This window comes from Micropterus dolomieu, linkage group LG15 (assembly GCF_021292245.1).
Source record: "Micropterus dolomieu isolate WLL.071019.BEF.003 ecotype Adirondacks linkage group LG15, ASM2129224v1, whole genome shotgun sequence".
NCBI classification, from domain to species: domain Eukaryota; kingdom Metazoa; phylum Chordata; class Actinopteri; order Centrarchiformes; family Centrarchidae; genus Micropterus; species Micropterus dolomieu.
In genome coordinates, this window is record NC_060164.1 from 13,279,451 (window position 1) to 13,302,662 (window position 23,212).

The 23,212-nt window shown below is 42.5% G+C and overlaps 1 protein-coding gene across 6 annotated transcripts; it reads left to right on the forward strand.

The window, feature by feature from the left end:
- The first annotated feature begins 1,033 nt into the window (after positions 1 to 1,033).
- Positions 1,034 to 23,018, forward strand: ldb1a (LIM domain binding 1a). Of its 6 annotated transcripts, none has more exons than XM_046070864.1 (12): positions 1,034 to 1,087; positions 4,032 to 4,132; positions 13,245 to 13,347; positions 14,404 to 14,448; positions 14,661 to 14,736; positions 15,810 to 15,912; positions 16,153 to 16,325; positions 16,420 to 16,542; positions 16,637 to 16,714; positions 16,837 to 16,960; positions 18,663 to 18,811; positions 19,855 to 20,723. In XM_046070864.1, the coding sequence occupies exons 2-12, from the start codon at positions 4,105 to 4,107 to the stop codon at positions 20,077 to 20,079; spliced, it is 1,227 nt and encodes a 408-aa protein (XP_045926820.1). In that variant the 5' UTR covers positions 1,034 to 1,087; positions 4,032 to 4,104; the 3' UTR covers positions 20,080 to 20,723. The 6 variants fall into 6 exon arrangements, with proteins under 6 accessions (XP_045926820.1, XP_045926823.1, XP_045926824.1 ...); XM_046070867.1 differs by lacking the exon at positions 19,855 to 20,723 and adding an exon at positions 20,730 to 23,018 and having other exon boundaries at positions 1,069 to 1,087; XM_046070868.1 differs by lacking the exon at positions 19,855 to 20,723 and adding an exon at positions 20,730 to 23,018 and having other exon boundaries at positions 1,069 to 1,087; positions 18,663 to 18,805.
- The last annotated feature ends 194 nt before the right edge of the window (positions 23,019 to 23,212 follow it).

Below are 23,212 nucleotides of genomic sequence, written 5' to 3' on the forward strand. Positions count from 1 at the left end.
CAAATTACTCCTGTTGAGTGTGGATGGGAAAAAAAGCGCATAGCCTTAGACAAATGTGACTGTAGCAGTGTTTCAGGAAAAACAATAAAACAACAAGTATATGTCTGGAAGACGGTTTTGAATATTTGTTGTTACAGCTGTGTAAATTCATTGAATGCCACCGCAAAACACCTTTTTACCTTTTGTCATTTTTTTCAGCTCCAAACAGGGATAATTGGAGTTTTTTTTTAGTTTTAGTTTTCTCCTACTTCTGGGGAAGTTGTAAATTATGGTCTGTATTCTGTCTCAAATCATTGTGTTTGCAGTGTTTTCACTGCATTATCCCTGCCCTGTACCTGTGTGGTGAAGAATTTATATTTAACACAAGTAACTTATTCCACTGCTTGCTGGCAGTTCTTTTCTACATTTACAGCAGAATGAACTCGCGCCTCCTTGCTGCCTGTTTGCCAACTGTCTGAGAAACAACTGCTTCTCATTACCTGTCATGTCCTAATAAATCCAGTGCAGCTTGTTCGCTCCAGTATATCAGAGGCTGTATACTGTACGTCTGTGGTTGCTGAAGGACGAGAGCTTGTTTGTGTGTGAGAGAGGCAGAGAAAGAGAGGAACGCCACTGTGCCCCAACACACTTCCTAACTGCTACCTACCGCTGCTCTGCCGTTGCCATGGATACAGTGCCCTCTCTCCCCCCGTCTCTCGGTGGGTATGGAGGGATGGGGCTGGAGAGGAGTGAGGAGAGGAGAGGAGAGGAGAGGAGAAGTGGCTCTGGCTGCTGCCTCTGCGTCATATTCATACCAGTGCAGCTGAGTGCCCCCCCCCCCACCTTTCCCCCTCATCCCTGTCCTCCTCCTCCTTCTCTTCCTTCCTTCCTTCCTTCCCTCCCTCCTTCCTTCCTTCTCATCATCCAATTTGCACACTGCTAGATCCCCCCCTCCATTTCTGTCTCTCCTATCTGCATCTGCTCATCACAGTCTCTCCCTCTCTCTCCCTTTCTCCCTCTCTCTCTGCTGGCGCAGCTTGCTTTCCTCTGCGTGGCTGACCCTGGCGGACTTTGTTCGAGAGAGCGTGGGCGCAGAAGAAAGACAAAGGTAAGCATTGAGATGGAGGATGTTTAAGACTGTTTGTCTGTGTGTGTGAGAGAGAGAGTGTGTGGAGAGGAGAAAAGAAAAGAAGGGGGGTGGGGGGGGGGCACTCTACAGCTGCAAGACAACAAAAGACTTAGAGGTAAGCACTGATGCCATGAACTCACCTGAGAAAAAGTATGCTGACCTTTTAAACATTTTGTTGGGAATTTAGGAATAAATATGGTTGTCGGTGCATGTGAGCAAGTGTTTGTCTGCTGTCAGAGGACAACATACTAAGAGTGTACAAGAGTAGATGTGTACCTGAGGAAGTCAGGCAGCCAGTGTGTCTGTGTCAGGCACTTTGCTGTCTTTCACACATTGTTATGGAATTGCTGCTGCAGTGTGTTCCCACAGTGGAAAGAAGAAGGCGAACTGAGGGGGAACTTCATTATTCTTGGAGAGCTTTTTGAGCGATGTGGGGATGTGTTGACAGAGCGGGAATCTTGGTATCTGCAAGAGTAGGAGCGTGAGAGGAAGAGATGAGAGAGAGCCTGCCTGACAGTGCAGTCAGTGGTGAAGTGCTCAGCTTCAAAGCCTAATCGCTCCTGGAAACAGAAGCCATTTCCCAAATCACATTCACACACCCTCCTCTATTTCTTCTCTCGCGCTCTCATCTCCTCTCTTTCTCTCTCCTGCGGTGTTGAGGATGCCTCTCTCTATCTCTCATATCTGCCTTTGTTCAGAGTTCACCATTTTACAGTAGCAGAGTCTTCTGTAAATGTCAAACCCTCAGATCGCGACCTACAAGACGCACAAAGGACTGAATAGCAGCGAGAGATGAGAGGACTCGGAGAGAGATAGACCTTGTTGGAACAGAAAGAGACAAAAAGTGTGTGGGGTTGAAGAAGACAAGTAAGGGGAAAAGAAGAGGAGGCCCGCAGGGTTATTCATTGTGTCTCGGTCCTGAGAACAGTGTCTGACACTGTGTGTGACATTTAGCTGTGATGCCTATGCCAGTGCGCTGGTGTGTGGGGAATGTGCCTGTCAGCTTTCGTTTCAGTGGAGACAGTTGTTTGTCTTTTGTTAGTATATTGGTTGTGAGTGACAAAACAGAGATCTGAGGGTTGTTAAACAGAGCTTCAGCTCACTCGGGAGGCTTCTTTAGTGCAGGAGACACATGGATATGCTAGACCAGTGATTTGATGAACCCCCATAGCATGTCAGGTGAACCAAAGTACCCCCATTCAGCGACACAATGCATCATATATTTGGAACATCTGTCATGTCAACCGGATGGTATTTAACACCAGTAATTATATGAAAGTGGATATTGTTAACAATTTTTTCACAGTTTTACATCAAGTCAAGTGTGCATTTGTACGACTACCAATTGGACTGACAGAAGCTGGACATAATTTTACCTAACTACTTTAACTGTTTACTGATTACTTTAGCTGTTTACCATGTATCCATCACATTTAGCAATCTATTTCAATGTATTTCTTATATTAGGTAACAATTTCAATTATTTCTCTATTACTTTTGACTGAACTTCTCGGCTCGCTTGCTAACTAGCTTTCACACACTCTCAGTTGCAACATGTAGTGTTCAGGTGTTACAGCTGACTCAATATGTGGATATATTCTTACCGGAATGTCAAATTAAGTAGTCAAAGTAGTCTTGCAGCTGCAGAGGTAAACCTCGGGTACAAGAACCTTTTTTTGGGAATCACCGTGTATGTTTGTATTTTGCTGTCAAGACTAAAGACTATTTTTACTTTTTCTTGCGTTCAGTCACAATGACTCAGTGGTACAGCTCAGTCTGTTACCCATCTGACAGGATCAGGTACAGGAGCAACAAATACATCCTGCTCATGGCAGTCAGTTATGTGCTTGTGTGTTTGTGTAGTGAAGTGTGAGATTATGAGATTATTAGCTCAGAGAGCAGGCACTCGAGCCAAGAGAAGTTGTGGGATGAACGGGAAGGGAAAGCAGAGACACGGAGGAGGGAAAGGAAATGAAACAAACTCACATCAAGCAGAGCACGGTCAAGGTAATATCAACAGGGTGAGGAGATTAAATTGAGAGAGTGAAGTAAGATTAAACAGCGAGAAGAGAGTAGAAAGAAGAGAGAAGAGGCAGAGGCTGCTAGGCACACATGTCTGCATTCGAGTCAGACTGTTTACATGTGTCTCCTGTTGGCTGTGAGCGTGTGCGCATTAGTACATGCACGCTTTTGCTGCCTCTCGTGGGTCTCCTGTGTCCCTGCGCTCCAGGTGGGCTTTGCATTTTTAATCGATACTGTCTGTAGTGATTAACACCACTCTCGGTGGCAGAAAAACAGAAGGAAGGGGCGAGAGAGGGAGACAGAAAGAGATGGAAATCTGTCATACATGAGGCAGGGTGTGTGAGTGAGTGAGTGAGTGAGTGAGTGAGTGTGTGTGTGTGTGTGTGTGTGTGTGTGTGTGTGTGTGTGCATGCGTGCATGTGTGTTTGTTTGGCAGTAATGACCCTCTGCCTTTGGGCTCCTACTGAGTATGTTTATCTCCCACAGCAGCAACGGGCAAAACTGGACGATGCATCACTGCCACACTCACACCCACACCTTGTGCATTTTCTATTTTTCCTCTCCTTTGCTCTAATTGCCTCCCTCCTGTATTCTCCCTTTCACGAACACACACACACACACACACACACAGTTTGCTCACCCCATTCCATATTACTTAGTCCTGTCTCACATAGCGTTAAAGGCTCTTTCTTCCTATTTCAATCCTCTCTCATTTTCCCTCCCACTTGTGTTGCAATATGCCTATTAATGATGCAGCTAGAGCACCACTGCCAACTTCCTGCCTCTGACAGAAAGAGAGAGAGAGAGAGAGAGAGAGGAGTGTAGTTGTGGTGTACATGCCCTGCTTTGTACCACTCCCTCTAATCTCTCCACCCCTCTCTGTCCCTGTTGTTTTCCTCAGAGTTAGCCCATGCGAGCAGTGTGTGGACTGAGTGCAGCTGTTTCGTTCCGAGCAGAGCCCAACATGTGAGAAGATGTCTGTTGGAGGTTGTGCTTGTCCTGGTGAGTACCTACTCTCGCTCCTTCTCTCTTCTGACACTCTTCTGCCTCTTTCCTCCTCTCGTCTCTGTGCTCAGTGGCGCTGTCAGAGAGCTGACTTATGTAAAAGTGCTGCAAAGCCGCCTAGGGCCAGTGCCAAGCCGTGTGAGTGTGAGTTTGTGTGTGCATGCATGCGTGTGTTGGTGGAGCTATGCTACGCTCTCGACACATGTCCTCAAACAAGGTTATAGACTGAGGCTACCGCGCTTTAGGATTGAGTTGTTCAGTAGACCCTCTCAGTCACGCTAGCTCGCTGTGCAGCAGATCAATGGCTCTTTGAGTTCTGCCACATACAGAGACACTGAGATATCAATAAGTACTTCCCTTGCTGACTCTTTTCACTCTTTTTCTCAGCTTTATCTGGCCGATATAGGTCTGCTTCTTGATTATTTTGTGCTCTTATTTATCCAGAAGAGTTGAGGAAACCACTGCTTACTTTTCACATTTGTTCCATGAGTCAGAACCAAGTGAGGAAAAAAGTACTTTAATTTACTCACTGCAAAAATGGTTTAAAGCTGGTCTCTCTTGGCCAGTTTAAACTGTTAATGAGGGTGCTTAAGAAGATTTAACTAAGAGTTGAATTTGCTTGGAGTTAAGCTGCTGTTTGGATATCAGACAGCTCTTTGTCACTGTGACTGGGTATTTCCATTTTTTTCTGCAGTTGTTGCTCTTGATCTCTTGAGCTTTTAACAAAGATTACATAAAACATGCTGCCATTGTCGTGGTGTCTTACTGGTTCTCAGTATCCACACTCTGCTCTTGCGCTACTGTGATCAAGCAAGAGAACGGGAAACTATTTGAGTCTGTCTGCACATGTCAGTCTTTGGCAAGCAAAAATGTTTTGGAACTTTTTATCAAGTAGATCTTATAATCTGTTCTCTCCCATAGAGCGTTTGATCCTTTCTGACTTTAGAGCCATTTCTCTTTAACGATACCCTGGTGAGAGCAGGCAGGCTACAGAGATGGTTGCCTTGTGCACAGTGAAAGCCTCGCAGTGGCAGGGGACAGGCTCTGAGCAGCACAAGGGAGCAAGTAACAGATAGAAATTGAATCGTAGCATCTGCTCAGGGGGATCTCAGAGAGGGCAGATTGAATTAGGGTGTCAGTCTCATTTTAATGGGGGGGTGCTCTGATTCATTGGTAGTCGGCTATCAGATGGAATAAAATTAGAGAGGCCTCTGCTTGATGTTCTCCTCTCAGATCTTTTCCACTCTCTGCTGTGTAGCTTCCTCACTCTCTCCTGTAGTTTTCCAGTATCTCTGTTTCCTTTGCTCCCTCTGTTGACAGACTTTACTGTGGAGCAGAGACTTTTAATGACATCCACATGTTTTTGAAGGATGTGCAGAGAAAGAGGTCGTACCAGAGAGGTCTGCCGTGCGCTTGTTGTGCGCCAACGCACAGGTTTACACATGCAGACATGAGAGAAGCATGCATGTACAGTCGCACACTCATATAGTTTCTTCAGGAGCCAGTGCTAGAACAAGTTTAGGCTGGTGGATCTCTCAGATAACACTGGTTTGCAGTGTCCCTCTCGCTCTCTCTGTGCGTGCGCTGTAAATCATTATATTTGAAGGCTGGTCTGTTTACATTCCTGTACGATGGTGGATGGAAGGTCCTCCCTATTCTTTGTGTGTGAATCTGCATTGAGAAAACAAATCCTCTCTTAATCTAACATCACTTTCTCTTTTCATCTGGCCTTGGTTGTCATCGTTTCATTATTGGGTCATTGCATTATAGAATAGAGGGATCAGAATTGAGCGTATTTGCATGAGGCAGACTTTTCCGGTCTGTTTAGTTCATTGACAGCACTGTGACATCCTGCTGTTGTTGTGACTTTGCTGTGAATCAGCCTTTTTAAGGCTTTGTTCCCCGCATGAAGGAGATCCGTCCTAACACTGTGGAGCCAATCACATCCTTTGTTCTGGCTAAATGGTAAAAATAGATTGCCTGTGAGCTGAAGATACCCCCCTCCACTCTCACATGCACCCACTCAAGCATGCGCTCCCCTCTGCTCACCACTCTCTACATCTCTCACCCATCTCACTCCACCCCCCTCCCTCCCACCCATTTCTGCCTTCCTCATCCCACTCTTTCCCCCTCCTCTTCCTCTTTCACCCTCTCTCCCTCTTCCTCTGTCACTCCTTCATCCCTCGCTCACTGCCTTTTGCAGTAACAGTGGTGTTACCTCATGCAGAGAGTCACATGGCTTCTGATTGGCGAAAAGTGACTTAAAGCGGAGCCAAGATGGCAGCCAAACAGCCAGGGCTTTTTTGATTACCGTTACACAACAACACAACTGGCTCAGCTTTATCTCACATGCACTGAAAGCCTGCGCCTCTCTTTCTTTTCCTCCTCAATTCTTCAGTTCTCGTGCCCTCCTCACTCTAACCTAGTGAGGCTCTCAGATCTTGTTTGCTTAATCAAAATGGCTGTGTATGCAGAGGCAAAGAGAAAGAAGGAATGCGTGGGAGACTGAGATGCTGGGGAGTCAGAGAGATGGGGGGGTGGGGGGGGTAGACGAGCTGTTGTGATGTCACATCTGCTGCAGGCCGACACAGGATGGCAGAGGAAGGGGAGGATGGGGAGAAAACTAAATGTGTGGGAAGGGAAAAATTATTTTGTATCAAAGCGCACCTTTGTTTGTGAGAGATGTGCAAGCTGCAGAGTCTTTTAAAACATGAAAGCAGGTTTGGTACTGAGCTAGAAGGTGACTGTAACATTTCTCAGGTTAAAATAGACTTTTGAAAGCTTTGTGCTATATCTCTGTGCCTCAGGACAGTATACAGTATACATACCATCAACCAGATTAATATTTGTTTCATAAGAATTTATAAATCCTTCTTGAATTAACCAGCCTGTTTGAGCTACTGGTTGGTGTTAAACATGAACTGTACAAACAGACTATGAATGGCACTCTGTAGATTTGATAAAGTGTATGCAAATCAAGGCAAATGTTGACATTTTGAGGCCATTAAAGGTATTTCTTCCATAAAGCAGAAATGATATTGTGCTTTGGGCAGTAAAGGGAGCTTAAACTGAAAACTACAACATCAAGACTTTTATTGATGACATCAGCGAGGAGGAGGTGGAGAATTAGCGACTGACTCATCGAGCTTATAGAATTTGTATTTGGTGATTTGACATTAAAATAAGTGTTATTTGAATGCAAGGCCTCATATTTTGAATTAGATAGAGTCCATATTCCAGTCAAATCAAGTGCTGTGTCATAGTTCTTTCATTATTCACTATCTGTGGCTTGGCACCAAGATTAGTCTCTAAATAGCATCATCACTGCTGTCTGTCTCTCTGTTGTTCAGTTTAAGAACAGACATAAACAATGACTTGTGCAGTATTGTAAGAATACAAGTGTTAATTCTGTTTTATGGTTGTTGTTTTTTTACAGAGGCACATTATTAGAGCTTGGGTAAGACATTATTTTCATTCCCTGGATGTTATCCCAAGGGAAGCTGTGAAAATGATCAAACCTACAGTTTAAACTGCAGCAGACCATCCTCTATGATGTACCTTATGGCTAAATCTGCCTGGATTCAGATCAATGAACACTGTCACTGCAAGCGTCCACAACACCAACCGTCACACATACTAACTCTCTTTTGTTATCTTTCAATTTATCTCGAACACATGCTGTTCAACTTCCTCCTGTCAAGCAACAGTAGCATCCTCTGGTTGCAGTCTGCGTTAGTTCTCTCTGCTGCCTTGTTGCTATCACTATCAGTCAGGTGTCACAACAGTTTCCCTGACAGTTTTGTGCTGTGGCGTCTAGAAAAGCAGCGCCAGGAATCTGAACATGCCATTCACTAGCGCTCTCTACAGATTCCCTCACTTCTGCTTCACTTTCTCTGTTATGAGTTTGCGTACAGACACTAATGAATTTGAAGGTTTAGGAAAATGTTTGCCTTTACTGAAATTTGAGTAATGAGTAATCATAAATCTTATCTATTTTGGATTTTTTTCTGTACAAGAGATCACATTATTATTCTCCATGACAACGCATGGAATGCATTTCAGTCTGAATGCTCTGCAGTCTGCATAAAATAGTGCATGTGAAGCGGTCTTAGGAGCAAGGGATCTATAAATACAAGAGGGTACATCAGATCTTGTGTAGTACAAGACCAGTTTTCCGGTGACTAAAATAGGACTTTATATGACATATTCTGATTCAGCCTTTTTTGTTATCACTGCCTACCAGCCCTGCTTGCCAGGTGTACTAAATGTAACTTTTGCTTAATACAGATGACGCTCCCACCGTAATGCATGCAGTATCACATATTTTGTCCGATGTAATTCACACTTATATTTGGTCCATCTCTATTAATTTTTATATAATAGTAATACTACTACTACCAATAATAATAATAATAATAAGGCAGATTATGCATTCTTCTTTCGCGCATCTCAGTCTTAAAATATAAGCACTATTGTGCATGTATGTGCATTGATTGTTATAATAATGAATTAGGGATATAAAGCTAAAGCTCTAACAACATGATTTAAATTAAACATTTTATAGTTGTTGTTTTTTTTAACACCTATGTTAGTTGTGAATAGAATAAAGTTAATTCTAAAATATTCTACTCTATTCTATTCTGCATGAGGAAGATGTTTGCAGCATTTGCCAGCAGATGGAGTTGCTGTTCTATCACATCTCTCCGTGTGTCAGTCCATCTACACTGAACAGACAGTAGAGTGGGGAAGCATTGTTTTCAACAAGAGACCCTAGATCAGGGCCTATGTTATAACAAAAGGCCTTAGTCTTTCTTTTATTCCCCCTGCTGCAGCTGTTTCACCATTTATGTTCTGTCATCTCTAGATTGGAACACAGTTACTTTAGCTAGAAAGAGATTTTGAGTTGCAACCCCCCCCCCACCCAAAGAAAATTGTGATGCAGAATATTCATGATTGCTGGAAAACAGCTGTGGAAAGAGCACACACGCTGCAGCAGACACTGTATGTCTCTTCTCTACGTCTGATGTGGCGTTTATGCATTACAAGTGACTGGTGTTGGTCAGATGTGTTTTCTCTCTCAATGAAAAACATTGCGTCACTTCTCTCATCCACACTCCCCGGCTTATATAGTTCTACCAAACTGACTGGCAGCTCAAGTGAAAGCCTCAACAAATTGAGCTTTAAATGCACTTTGAGACCACAAAAGGTTCCCTGGCCTTCAAATATATTGCTTGTAAACATTAGAGTGGTTATTGATTAAAAGTGAGGCAGCAGATTATACCCTTACATAATCTGAGGCTATGAAAGGCTCAGAACTGTGGTCTGAAAGTTTTGCGTCATCAACCAAGTCAATCACTTTTCATAAGCCTTTACAAAGTTGGCTTGATGTTCAGTGTAAACAGAACGCCTGAATCACACTCCATGGATATGGAAGGGTATGTGCATCAAGGCCTTTTTTGGGGGGGTCTGGTTAAAGTCAGGACGGACTGTACAACAGGATAACCAGTGCTAGTTCACATAGTTCCAGCAGCCCTAGCAAAAAAAATTCCCTATCACTTTATTCCTTGTGACTGATAATTATGACTGAATTAGATTTCGATGCCTCCACCATACAAAGGTTTTACAAATGCACTGAGTCAGAAAAACATTCTCTGCAGAGTTTCACAGGATATAATACTGTCAGTTTTTTGTCCGTGGTTGAATGCAAAGAGTTTTGAAACTGAGAAATATAACTAAACGCTCCGACATCTGTTATTTATATTTGAAATAAAACCTTTATTTATTCCACATGAAATTGACCTTCTTCAATTTTTCTGAGATTACAAAAGCAAGCAAGAAGAAACGTGCAAACAAAAGGACAAAATGCTACCTGACACTTAGTGGAGCAAGTACATCACAAGTCATAAATCTGAGAACCGAGGGATAGGTTCATGTCAGCAGTGGTGGAAGGTAACTGCGTGCATTTACTCAAGTACTGTAGTATTTTGAGGTACTTTACTTAGTATTTAAATTTTCTGCTACTTTATAGTTCTTCTCCACTACAGTTCAGAGGGAAATATTGTAATTTTTACTCCACTACTATTTGATACCTTTAGTCAGTAGTTACTGCGGGTTCAGAGTATTTCTACACTGTGCTATTGCCACGTTTTTTTTTTACCACTGCATGTCTAAGACTTGTACCAATGAAAAAACAAAGGGCTGCCTTTATAGCATGGAGCCAATTGGTTTTGACTGTTTGAGTTGGAGATGAGGAGAGCTGATTATTATGATGCTGTCAGACTCAGATATTATTTTGTCCATCTGTAATAACTGTTTTAAGGGGCGAAATACGCTGACAACTGTTTCTTTAAAATTACTCACCTTGTACCACTCTGGGTACCGGTGTCCTGGACAAGACAAATCGGGGGCCCCCGTGAGGGACGTAGGCCTATTTGTCCCGGTCTGTGAGTTGGGATGGGCGGAGGAGCCTGGAGGAGGCGGGGCCTTTGTTTGTTCGCGTCTCGGCTGGCAGGAACAAAGGGTCCTGCAATAGTAGTAGATGGTAGATAGCACTGGCCCCCAAACAAATGAAATTTAAAACACATAGTTGGGGATTGCAAATTGACAGTAACCAAGGGAAGTAGCTGAAGTGTTTTACTTTCCGTCGCTTGTCGTCTTGTTTGGGATCGTCGGACTGCATTATCAGCGGTCGACGCTGGAGCCTGCTATCCAGCCGCTCCGGCTAGCAGCAGTGAGGCTAGGCGGCTAGAAACACCGAGCGGAGGTGTTCAGCAACACCGCGTTTCGGTGGACCTTTCTCTGCAGGTAACTCAAACTTAAAGCCACGCTACTGTATCACCACCACTGTCTCACAATAAACCGCTGAAGCTGGTCATAAACAGGCACGGGGAATTTACAAGTGGATGGCGGTGTTAACGGGAGTTTAGCAACTAGCTAGGGTAAGAGTTTAGCAATGGCAACCGTCTTCTGCAAACGGTGAATGAATACGGCCCTGCGGTTCAGTGTATGCCTGCTCCTGTGTGTTAAAGTGAAAACCGTTTTATTTTATATGTCGACTGTGCATGTCCACAGACAGCAATATGTTAACACCAGTATGCATTGCAAGTCTGTGCCGTCGCACATCTCTTTGGATGTTGTGTTGGCAGAGGGCCAGTCTCTGGATGCAGCTCTATTGTTTGCAGTGAGCCGTTTGGGCGGACTAAACTGCACCAAAGCACTATTTAAAGTTAACATTTGTTCCATTACTTATGCATCACGACCTCTCATCAGATCTTAATCAGGTGCTTCTATTAAAGGATGCTTACAGGCCGGAGTCATTCATCTCCATTTGTTCTGTGTGTACCCCAACTCCGGATGCTCCCCTGATAATGTCTATCATCAAGAGGTTGTGTTTGTCCCGTGAAATTGTTGTCAGACTGGGTGCTGTAATCTGCAGATGGCTTATAGATAGGTTTAATGCTTGTGACTGGGCCTCTTTTATGACGTATGTGGATGTTTATTCAAGATAAGAATGATCTGTGTCAGCATTTTTCACGATGTGGAGGCATTATATGTATATATTAGAGAGAATGAGATACCTACTTTAATTTGTTGCAGTGGAATTTGTGTTTTGCACAGTGTGCATTCACATCAGCATCAAATTGAACAAAGACTTATCCTATGGGATTGAATGCTGTCTGGGGCTAATGACTGGTGGTGTTGGGGAGGGTGGGCCTATAGGTCAGAGGTAATGCATAGAGAACCATTGTTGGGTGCTCCTGAGCAGGTTCGCCCCCATAGTAATGGGGAGGAGAAGATGACCTGCCATGACTCTTTCTCGTAAACTGATGTGTGGAAGAAAAGGGTGAGACTAAATGAAGGAGGAGATGTAGTTATTCAAAGAGCCTAGACTGGGCTGTGAAGGAGGACCAACTGATCAGAGTGCACACAGGCATACTTAACCTCCAACTCATGCCTCTTATTGTATTTCTCTTGGTTTAAACCACCACCATTCGTGGAGTAGTCTGCCTGTGGGATATCCATTAGCTCACCAAAGGTGTTGTTAAGAGATTGAAATATAGAGCTCAGTTAGGTTTGATCCTGCATCAAGTGGCCCGTGTTTCTCCCCCTGCCGTTTTTAATTTGGTACGATTACCATTTTATATGCCAAGCTGACAGTGACCAACTGTTGTGTTTAATTGTGACTAAGTCGAAGTTTAACAAATTAAAATTACGCTGCCTTCAGGTGCCTGTTGGGAATACCAGATTTACAAGCAGGCTGCGCATTAAAAACATTACCAGGGGGTCAAATTCAGGAACGGTTAGGATGTTTACCCTATAATGAATGTATCACCCACACATAAATTCCACTAGTTCACTTCACGTTTTTTTCTGTATCTGTGCTAAAAAGTAGGGTAACTGCAGGGTGGTTGTGGTGTCTGGGTCAAATTACCAAGGGTTGTTTTTCTCAAACATCTCAGTCCACCGCTGCCAGCTTGCGTATAAAATATCTTTGGTCAGACCTAATTAAATGCAGCCACTGTCTGTGTGAGGTCTCATCGAGTCAGAGATACAGAATAGATGTTTTCTCAAAGCCCTGAATTGTTTAAGCGTGAATGGCTTATCTGAGCAGACAAGGGTTAACAAGAGCCAGGGTAGCGAGTGGGGGGATGGGTAGAGGAGGCAACTAGAGGGGGGGAGACACACACAGTGCAGAGCACAGTTAGGATCACATGGGGCTATATGCAGAGAAGAGGGTTCCCTAGAATATGTATGATGCAACACAAAGAACATGCCAGACCATGTCCTCTGCTCTTATCCCCCCATTTCACTGATTGTTTTCTCAGATTGCTACAGGCTAATAAATATTGCTGCCCCCCCCCCCCCCCCCCCCCGTGATGATTTGTTTTCTTGTACATTCACCAGATTGAAGATGCATTAGATAATGAAAGCAGCAGGAAATTGTTTTGGCAGCGTGCTTTTATTTGAGTAAATCTCAACAAAATCATCCAACATTAGATTACTTAGATGATGCTGTGATTTGAATGAGCTAAATCTAAAGTAATCTAAATCTCCTCCTAAATCTCTGCTCTTTTTTTCCCCTCCTCCTCTGCTGTTTGCTTGTGTGCAGGCTGTTCGTCAAAGTCATTCAAGCTGTACTCTCCTAAGGAGCCCCCCAACGGCGGCAGCTTTCCCCCCTTCCACCCAGGCGCCATGCTGGACAGAGATGTGGGGTAGGTCTGGGTTATACTGTCAGGATAAGAGATGTTCTGTTAATGGGAAAAGATGTCTAAAACTACTTTCGTTTTTGTATTAATTTACTTTTCTGATGTCTCCTTTTTACTCCTTGCAAGCTGTAAGTTTTTATATTATAATTTGTTTACTGAATAATAGAACATGTCTATTTTTAGATGCTGGTTCTTAAAAATAACAATCTTTATTTGTGTTTTATGGTTTATAGTTTAACATTATAGTTTGATTACCACATCTTTGAGAGTGATAATGGAAAAAAATCAAATGGGACCACACAGAAGGACATTGGTTTTAAATGTGGCCTTAAAAGGCAAAATTAGAGAAGAAGCAACATTCAGATTAATTAAAAGTTGCGGTCAGATGTCGCACTGAACACTTAGTGTTGTCATTTCTTTTTTTCTAGTTCTGAGATCAAGGTTTAGAGGTTATGTGCATGTAATACAGGCTCCCTATGCAGTATGGAAAAGTATGTAATTTGATTTTAGTAATTTACCTGTCTAACACAGTGAATAAACAAGGTTGCACCAATGGAAAGAAAATTTAAAATGATTTCACTTTTTTCTTCTCATTTTCAGTTTGCATAATAAAATAGACAAAAAAAATATGAGGGGAACAATAATGTAATTAGTATGTTAAAGGAAAATCTGAGTATAGAGTAGCACCGGTTAGTTACTTCCTCTTTGGGCAGAGATTTTTGACAGTGGAATGCCATCTGTGTAGGAGTGTGGACTGAACGGCCACAAACCTGTTTTCTATGAGCTTCAGCAGCGAGCTACAGTCTTTTGGCGGTTATATGGCAACATAATAGCATACATATACTTGTGGTGGTTGGATTTATGTATTTACATAGTAAACATCTAGCTATCTAGCTACTCAGGTGTTGAATATGGTTTGAAAACTCTACTGAGAAATCTTGAAATTTGAGTCTGGAAAAGTTTGAGATGTTGTGAAATGTGTAGGAATCCTTGTAATACATATTCAGTATAACACTAAAAGCACACATGCTAAATTATTTTTGTGTTTTTTGTTCTTCCTAGGCCTACACCCATGTACCCCCCGTCATACATGGAGCCTGGAATGGGGTGAGTACACTGATTTTTGGACATACTGTTATGGTTTGTCCTAACTCAGAAGTATTTTATAAAGTGTTTATACTGGATGACCTACATCCATGTTAAAAAACATAGGCATCAAATTCTCCTTTAATTAACTTAAGTTTGAGACTACTCTTGGCTTATAACATTTGTTTGCACTATTGGTCAGGAAAAGTGAATTTCCCGGTGTTCTGTTTCAGGAGACCCTCACCGTACGGGAACCAGACAGACTACCGGATATATGAGCTGAACAAAAGGCTACAGAATTGGACAGAGGTGAGAGCTGTTCAACACCGAACTGTTGCTGTACAAAAAAACACAGGATCATTTTTTCATTTTCAAGTTGGTTCTGTTTACAGTCTGTTGTGCTACATTCAGCAGTATAGGGCTGACTCCCAATAGTCAAAGATTCGATGCTTCGATGGGCGGAGCCTGATTCGACTGTCAATCTCACAATTTTCTCCCAATAAGTTAATATACAGCCTATTACAATATACATTTCAACGTTTAATGCTGTAAATAAACATGTAAAAAGAATAAACCTTCCAATAAATGTTTTTAAAGTGTCTGAATAAATCCAAAATTGTAACCCTAACCCTCGGTCGTCAATGCGTAGCGTGTGTGTAGTGGCGGAAGAGGAACACTTGCTGAAGAGACTGAGACCCAGCTTCACAGTGTTGTGCCGAGTTGTCTGCACCTCGTGGGACTTTGGGATAAGTTATCGCCGTTGATGAACCACACAAAGAATATTTTATCATTTTTAAATAGCCGGCTACTTGAAATAGACCCGCGAGGAACATGCAGTTGTTGGCAGCAGTATCAGTCGACTATAGGCAGGACTTGGCGATTCTGATTCTACTCCGTAAATCCTTAGTCGGGGACAGCCCTACAGCAGTGAACTACTTACTGTTTCTATGTTTTCAGATTTTTCTTCCCAGCTGCTGTTTATGTGTCGGAAATTAAGCCAGAGAACTCCCTGGCTTAATTTACATTCAGGCTCTAATAGGATTATCTGATCAACCTGACTAAAACTTAATTGGAGTGCCAACTGTTCATATGCCTGAGCGCGCAACTGAGTAGATGTCATGAGCCATGCATTTTCATGTGACTGTAAGTGTGTGCACTACAACAGATTCATGCACACTAACCTAGTACACTAAAATTTTATGTTCAACAAATATTTGATCGTTCTGAATCGTTCCTTGCCTTATTTAGACGACTGATCCCATCAAACTTCCAGTGGTTTACATAAACTAGGATTCCTCTTCTCTTTGAGTGGTTTCACTACATTTAAACAAATTTATTTTAAGGATTGATTAACAGAGTAATGGTTCTTCCTCTGCTTTCAGGACTGTGACAATCTCTGGTGGGATGCCTTCACCACAGAGTTTTTTGAGGATGACGCCATGCTCACAATCACTTTCTGTCTGGAAGATGGACCCAAACGATACAGTAAGAATTATATTTTTGAAGAAAATGCTGATGTTTGTATGAACTTATAGGTTCTAATTGTAAATCTTAAGACTGTGAACCTGTTTAATTTTAGTGAGAGAGAGAGAGACTATAAGTTGGCATGTTTTTATGTCTTTGTCAGATCTATATAATACTGTTCTCACCAACTTTCCCCATGTGGATGATTAAGATTTTATTTTATTGATAATGTTTATGTATTCATTTGATTTCTATCTGCAGCCATCGGTAGGACGTTGATTCCACGATACTTTCGAAGTATTTTTGAGGGGGGCGCCACTGAGCTGTTCTATGTTTTGAAGCATCCAAAGGAGTCCTTCCACAGTAACTTTGTGTCTCTCGACTGTGACCAGTGCACCATGGTGACCCAGAACGGCAAACCTATGTTCACACAGGTACATTTAATGTCACTCTGTATGAAAAGTGTACAGCCTTCCCTCTACTGTTTGTTGCTGTTTCTCTAACATTTATTTCTGTCCTGTGGGTAAGGTTTGTGTGGAGGGCCGTCTGTACCTAGAGTTCATGTTTGATGACATGATGAGGATCAAGACGTGGCACTTCAGCATCAGACAACACAGAGAGGTCCTACCTAGGAGCATTTTGGCCATGCATGTGAGTTCTGGACTAAAGAAACCACACACTCGCACTCAAAGGCACATATTGTACACGCGCATATTTATCCCACCTTTTTAACCCAATTGTGCAGGATCCCCAGATGCTCGATCAGCTGGCTAAAAATATCACCAGATGTGGGCTGTCCAATTCCACGCTCAACTACCTCCGTGTAAGCAAATTTCCTTATGGTCAGGTTTTTTGATCAGTCACTGAACAACCTCAACCACACATGCAACAACCTGCAAATGCTCCTTCACGTCTCTTTGATTCTTTTCGTTATGTTCCCTATAGCTATGTGTGATTTTGGAGCCCATGCAAGAGTTGATGTCCAGGCATAAGACCTACAGCTTGAGCCCCAGAGACTGCCTGAAGACCTGCCTCTTCCAAAAGTGGCAAAGAATGGTAGCACCTCCAGGTAACACATAAACCTCTTGAAATGGCCAGTGGCATTTATGGCACTGTTGCCCTTACATTCATTAAGTAACAAATTCAGTTGCAATTGCATAGCAGTTTATCTGCAACAGGCCTAGAAAAAAACAGTTTTTATAGATTTGTAAATATAGGGCTGGACGATCAATCTAAAAGTAATCCAAAACAAAATTCAGAGCCAATAACCGTCGTTATTTACCATTTCGGAGATTTAATCCTGTTTGTATTTTCCCCACTGTGTGTTCATGTACTTTCCCCTTAAAAACGTACTACCACGTGTGTACCACATGACTCCGCCCTGTCCAGTCCTGCTCAGTTAACTTCCAGACCCTAGTCTGAAGTGCAGGGAGATGTTAGCCAGCACTAATAGCCTTCACGTTTCAGCAGTGTGAATTGTCCAGTCTACCACTGCCCCCCTACCCTTTAAAACAGTGTAGGACAGCTACAGCGGCTGACACAGCACAAAAGGTGTCTCTTCTGAGACAGCAGAGAGTAGCCAGTCAAGAAATTAGGTTTCTTTAGGTAGATTTATTAAGAAATTATATTTACTTAATTGTTCAGTAAAACCATATATTATTGTGACTTGGCCACTGATGGATAACATGGAAAATGTAAGCCAAGAGTGTGAAACATTGACATTATAAACCACACATTACTGGGGAATTGCAAAAGCGTCCGTAGGTTGATGGATGTGGGAGTTGTCCCAAGGTAAGATCAAACACTCCACGCTTGGTTTGCGAGTCTTGTGCCTTACCAACTGAGCTAACCAAACAAGATGATGACACAAGTCAATATTATGGCTTATTTATTTGCCGACCCCTGCTGTATATTATTACTACTTCTTCTAATGTACATATTTAACATAATGAGTGTCTGCACTGCCTGAATTCTACCAGAAGTAAAACAAGAAGAATGTAGTGAGGAAACACGCTCTGTAGCGCTGTTTGTCCATTTTCAGCTACCTTAGAAACATGACGATGCAACGTAGCGACGTCCATGGAAGGGGGGACCCGCAATTATGTAGATATAAATGGCTCATTCTGAGGTAATAAAAACACAAGTGCTTATTATGCAAGGTTTTTACACACCACTGAAAACATAGTTATGGATCTTAAATTCCATTTCTGTCGATGGATCCTCAGAAATATTACACACTGAACCTTTAAAGACCTAACTTCTTGCCTTTATAACAGTACCTGTCACTTAGATGTCCTTTGATGAATGAGGAGAGGAAGTTAGCCCAGCGCTGAGTGTTGCCGTGCTCGCACAGTGTGGAAGTGAAAATCATTAGTAACCTACCGCATTGATATAATGTGAAATTTTAGTAGCAGTGCTCATTCATTCATTCAGCAGCCCAGTGTGCAGAATATAGGGGGAACATGTCTCTGTTATGTGCACGTCAACATTACATATCAATTAATATTTAGATAATTGATTTTTGACATTTGGGAATCAAAAAAATACCCCACCTTTTTTAAGAGTTGAGCATGTTTACAGTACAGACCTTGCTAGTGAACTATGAGGGCAAAAAACAAACAAAAAAAGATACCCAAAACAAAATAGTCATTCATTAATCGTAATCTATGTAAAATGTTCAATTAATCATGCTTTTGATTTTAGGTCAAATCGTCCAGCCCTATTTAACTACTTGATAATGAAACATATCTGCTCCCTTTCTCTACTTTTAGCTGAGCCAGCCAGACAAGCTCCAAACAAACGGCGGAAAAGGAAGGTGTCCGGTGGAAGCACTGTGAGCTCCGGAGGCGGCAGCAATAACAACAGCAACAGCAAAAAGAAGAGTCCAGCCAACAGCTTTTCACTCTCCAGCCAGGTACCTGTAAGCATTACATCTACTTGACCTCTGTCTGCACCTCCAATTTCAGCTGAGCAAGGCATGGGGAGGATAGCACGGAGGGAGGGGGGTGGCCGGAAAGAAGGGCAGTGAGGTTAGAAAGTTATTTGTGGATGTAGGGGGTAGTAGCTGGGGTTGTTAGTGTGTTTAGGAGTAGGTGTAGCAGTAGGTCAGGCTAAAGATAGCTTTGGGAGGTTTCTGGAGGTGGGGTTTGAATTCAGGTGTGGTGGGGGGATAGGGGTTGATTTCTGTAACTCTGAGTAGGTTTAGTTAGAAGACCCGCTGATGTGAACCAGTGATGGGCAGTCCCTGGTCATCTGCAGCCACAGGTTTATGGGATAATATATAGAGGAGGTACAAGTGACCTCCATCTCTAAGTAATGCTTAATATGTAATGGGGCCATGGGGTAGGGTTACTTTGCTCTGATCTCAAGTGGGACAGTTAGGTTTTCTCTCTAAATCCGCTGTATCAACTTGGTTTTAGAGTTACCACTAAGTCTATCAGAGCACATGATTCACAGCACTGCTGTCTTTGCTTACTTTGTTGCTTGATTGAGCGAACGAGACCCGAGGTGGAATGAAACCCTCCCCCCGCCCCCATCCGATGCAGCACTCATAGATCAGGGATGCCCACTGCTGGCCAGTAGGGAGAGCAACCTTGACCCTGGTTCTTGGAACAGGGGCAGGGAGTCAGGGCCACGTGGACTACTGAACTCTCAGGGTAGATCCCCTGAGAACACATTGTCCTGTTGCGATTGGGTTCAGAATGAGAGGACACTAATGCCTCAGGATTTTAATACTCGGGGGGGTCCCTTGGTCCCTAAAACTTAGCTTGAAGTATGAACTTTAATGCATTTAAATAGTTCAGTCATTTGAAACGCTGGAACTGAACCAAGTTAGATCGCACCTAGACCTTAGGCAAAAACAACCAAAACGCTACAGTTACAACTCGGCCGTGCAGCCAGTTATTCCGCGCTCCCCCCTGTATTATGGGGATAATATGTACCGGCCCTTGCTGTCCCCTTTAGGACGTGATGATGGTGGGAGAGCCCACTCTGATGGGAGGGGAGTTTGGTGACGAGGACGAGCGTCTGATCACGCGGCTGGAGAACACGCAGTTCGATGGGGCGAATGGCCTGGAGGATGAGGACAGTTTCAACAGCTCACCTGCACTGGGGGCACACTCGCCCTGGAACAACAAGGCTCCCTCCAGTCAGGAGAGCAAGAATGACAACTCCCAGTCATCCCAGTAGAGTGATGAGGTCCCAGCCAGTCCCTTTTTTCAGTGCTTAAGACCTACTGGGATCCACCTGAGCCAACACACTAGCAAGAGGAGTCAGGGAGGAAGGTGTCGAGCACTTGTGTTCAATTAATTTTTGTTTGTTTTTGTTCCGTTATGTTATTTTGAAGATTAAAGGAGACTGGTTAGGGAAAGGGATATTAGCTGATGGACTGATAAAGCTCTTTGCTGTCACATGAAGGGACAGTGTCAGCAGAATCCCACTCGCTCCCTCACACTGCACATGATCAGTGGTGCTCAGCCTTGGCCCTTGTCTGCTCGGCTCCAGTCAGTCCTCTTAGAGGTGTGGTGGGACTGGTGGGGTGGCAATGTGTGTGCATGTGTGTTTACCCCCCTCACCACGGTGTTTGAGCCAAAGTTGGCGTGTCCTTGTTGTCCGAGTGCTCGCCATGTTAGTGGGTTCTTGTTCCAACCTCGGGTCTCTCAGGCGTGCGTTTTCCTTGACGTCGCACCTCGTTGTTTCTGTTGTGCTCATGTCACGGGGAAGAAATGCTTAGCTTTTATTTAACTCATTTTTTTGCAGGCTGCAGAAAACTGTGTGCACTCTTTAGCATCAAAATTCAACGTTTCGGTTTTTAAAAACTCAATCATTTGTTTTTGTAGGACCTGGTTGGAACAAAAACCTGTACAGTGCCGGAGCTTGAGGACCGGAGTTGAGAACCACTACGCTAAATCTTAAACACACACTCACACACACATGCATACACAAACCACACATACACACTGACACACATGCACACACTAACACGCACACACTTCCATACACCAACAGCATAAAACATAGAGGTACTGGAGAGAGGTGGTACGCAGCATGTCTGGACCAGAGCACCAGACGCAACAGAAGTGTGTTTTCATTTTCTATGTTTTAGACTTGTTTTGAATTTTTTTTTATTTTTGTAAACAATTTCTAAAAAATGGCAAGCAAGCAAACAAAAACACCCCAGAATATTCTTTGCACTGTTTTCCACTATTAACTCCAATCTATTTTTCTTATGAATTGACGGTGTATTATTTTTTCCTTTTCTATTATTAATAATGTAAGAACTGTAAAACATCTGAAACCTGCAGTATATTAATGTAAAAGTATTGCTGTTAGATCATTCTTATTGTGATGGTAATAACTTTCATGTAAGTATGTGCTTGATATAGCGTCCTCCATCTGTGTCAGACATCACACTGTCAGCAGGTCCATTGGCTTCAGTGCTAGAAAACAGGTTGGGGAGAACAAGGCAAGTGTTTTAATACCGTAATACATCTTGTTTGAGGCGAGTCCAAAGCAGCACACTGGAAACCACTTTCCCCGCTTAATTTCCATCAAGCGCCTGGTTTGGATCTGTTGACTTGTCATTGCGGAACTGTTTGCTTTGTCTTGAAATTTCTATCTGGGGGGCCTCTCTTCAGAGAGCATAGTAAAAGATAACTTCTCAAATTTGCTACTCAAAAGTATTTTAAAAACAAGTTTTGACAGGATTGTAAAATAAGAAAAAAGACTTTTGTATTAACTTAAGTTTCCCAGAAATGTTTTTAATCACAATTAAGAAAGCTGCAGACCAAGGAGCTACATGTAAAGATTCTTTAGATATTGATTACACTGTGCTGTTTTATGTTTTATGAAGAATCATTTTGTTGGCTTTGATCCCCATGTTTGTGTCTGTGCTTGTATATTTTTAGGTAGTAATTTCTGTAAAAGTTATTCTATGTAATCCTCCTTAGAACTATGAGAAACTCAATCTAATGTAAAGAGATGAAAAGCCTCCTAAAAGTTTTTTTTAAACGTGATTTTTAATGGTACAATCACTGATAAAAGAATTTTGCCCTCATTTTAGCAAACTGTATTTATTTTTCTATGTATTGACATTCTGTTTAAGTCCCACCCACTTGTACAATACTCATTATAATATATGGGGGAGTTTGTGGGGCTGCTGAGTCAGTTAATGCTAACAGAGGCCATTCCATTGTGTTTTTTGACTTCCGTTTTCCAGGTTACTCTGACCTCTTTATTACAATGGTTCAGTAAGTTCACATTAAAGAGAGATGTAATAGTCATTTTGCGCTGTTGTAGGTTCCTGGTCTGCCTGAAAACGGATCAGATTCACTGAAAACCAATGGAAAAACCCCATTTAGAGAAAATGTTAGTCATCCTTTTTTCTCTGATGTTTTTCTATTTTATTAATTAAATGTGCCACAATGGTGTAACCTTGAGTGGAATTTAATAACGTATACCTAAATGTTCAATCATATGATTTTTGGTTTTGTAATGTAATTGATATATTTCAGATACATTTCAAATCTACAACTGATGAGTGAAAAATTCTGTTTCATTATGAATTATGCTGACCATTGATATTACATCTTATACTGAGGGAAAAAGACTCTGGGCTTGACCTTTAAGCTGCTGTGTCCGGGTTTTCTGTTTGCGTGCGTATGATGGAAAATGTTGCCTGACTCATGGGTTGCAGAATCACACAGATCCCAGCTGACAGCTATTGGATAGTAATTTGCAGATTCTCCCAGCAGGGGTCTCTCTCAGCACCAGTACAGACTGTCAGAAATTCCTCGATCATAATATCTGGCAGAAATGAGCTACACAGAGCTGCAGGCTGTTTTTGTTTAAATCCTTTTTCATTGTCTCTAGCTCCCCTAGTCTACTTTTGTGGTGTATTAACAGAATTGAATCTGGGGGCAACTTTTCAACACCCAGTGTTTCCTAAGTTGACCTAATTTAGGGAATAAGGGTTTGTGATATGTGAGACAGAGCTGAAATGGTAATGCACCCATAGCTGGCTCCTGTAGCACCTCACCATAGGGGTGATTTTATATCTATATTTTTTGCCAGGTTTCTGTCTGGTAATTCATGTATGGTATCAATAAAGATGAATTTTCACTGAAAAACACTCGTCTTTATTGGACTCTGCTTAATATAGTAGTATAAATGATAATGTAAGGGAGCCACACAAAAAAGACCTAATAAAAATTGATAGATGACTCAGTTTCTACAGTAATGGGGAAACTTTTTCAAGTATGCTTTTGTGACTCTGACCTCAGTGAATTAAAATCACCAGTTCTTGCAAAGGAAACATGGGCCA

Bases quoted from the DNA above. Each gene is read 5' to 3' on its own strand.
- ldb1a (XM_046070864.1), top strand. From the start codon at position 4,105: ATGTCTGTTGGAGGTTGTGCTTGTCCTG. The intron at 14,737-15,809 runs GTGAGAGCTGTT...CTCTGCTTTCAG, and splicing joins GGCTACAGAATTGGACAGAG to GACTGTGACAATCTCTGGTG. The intron at 16,543-16,636 runs GTGAGTTCTGGA...CCAATTGTGCAG, and splicing joins GGAGCATTTTGGCCATGCAT to GATCCCCAGATGCTCGATCA.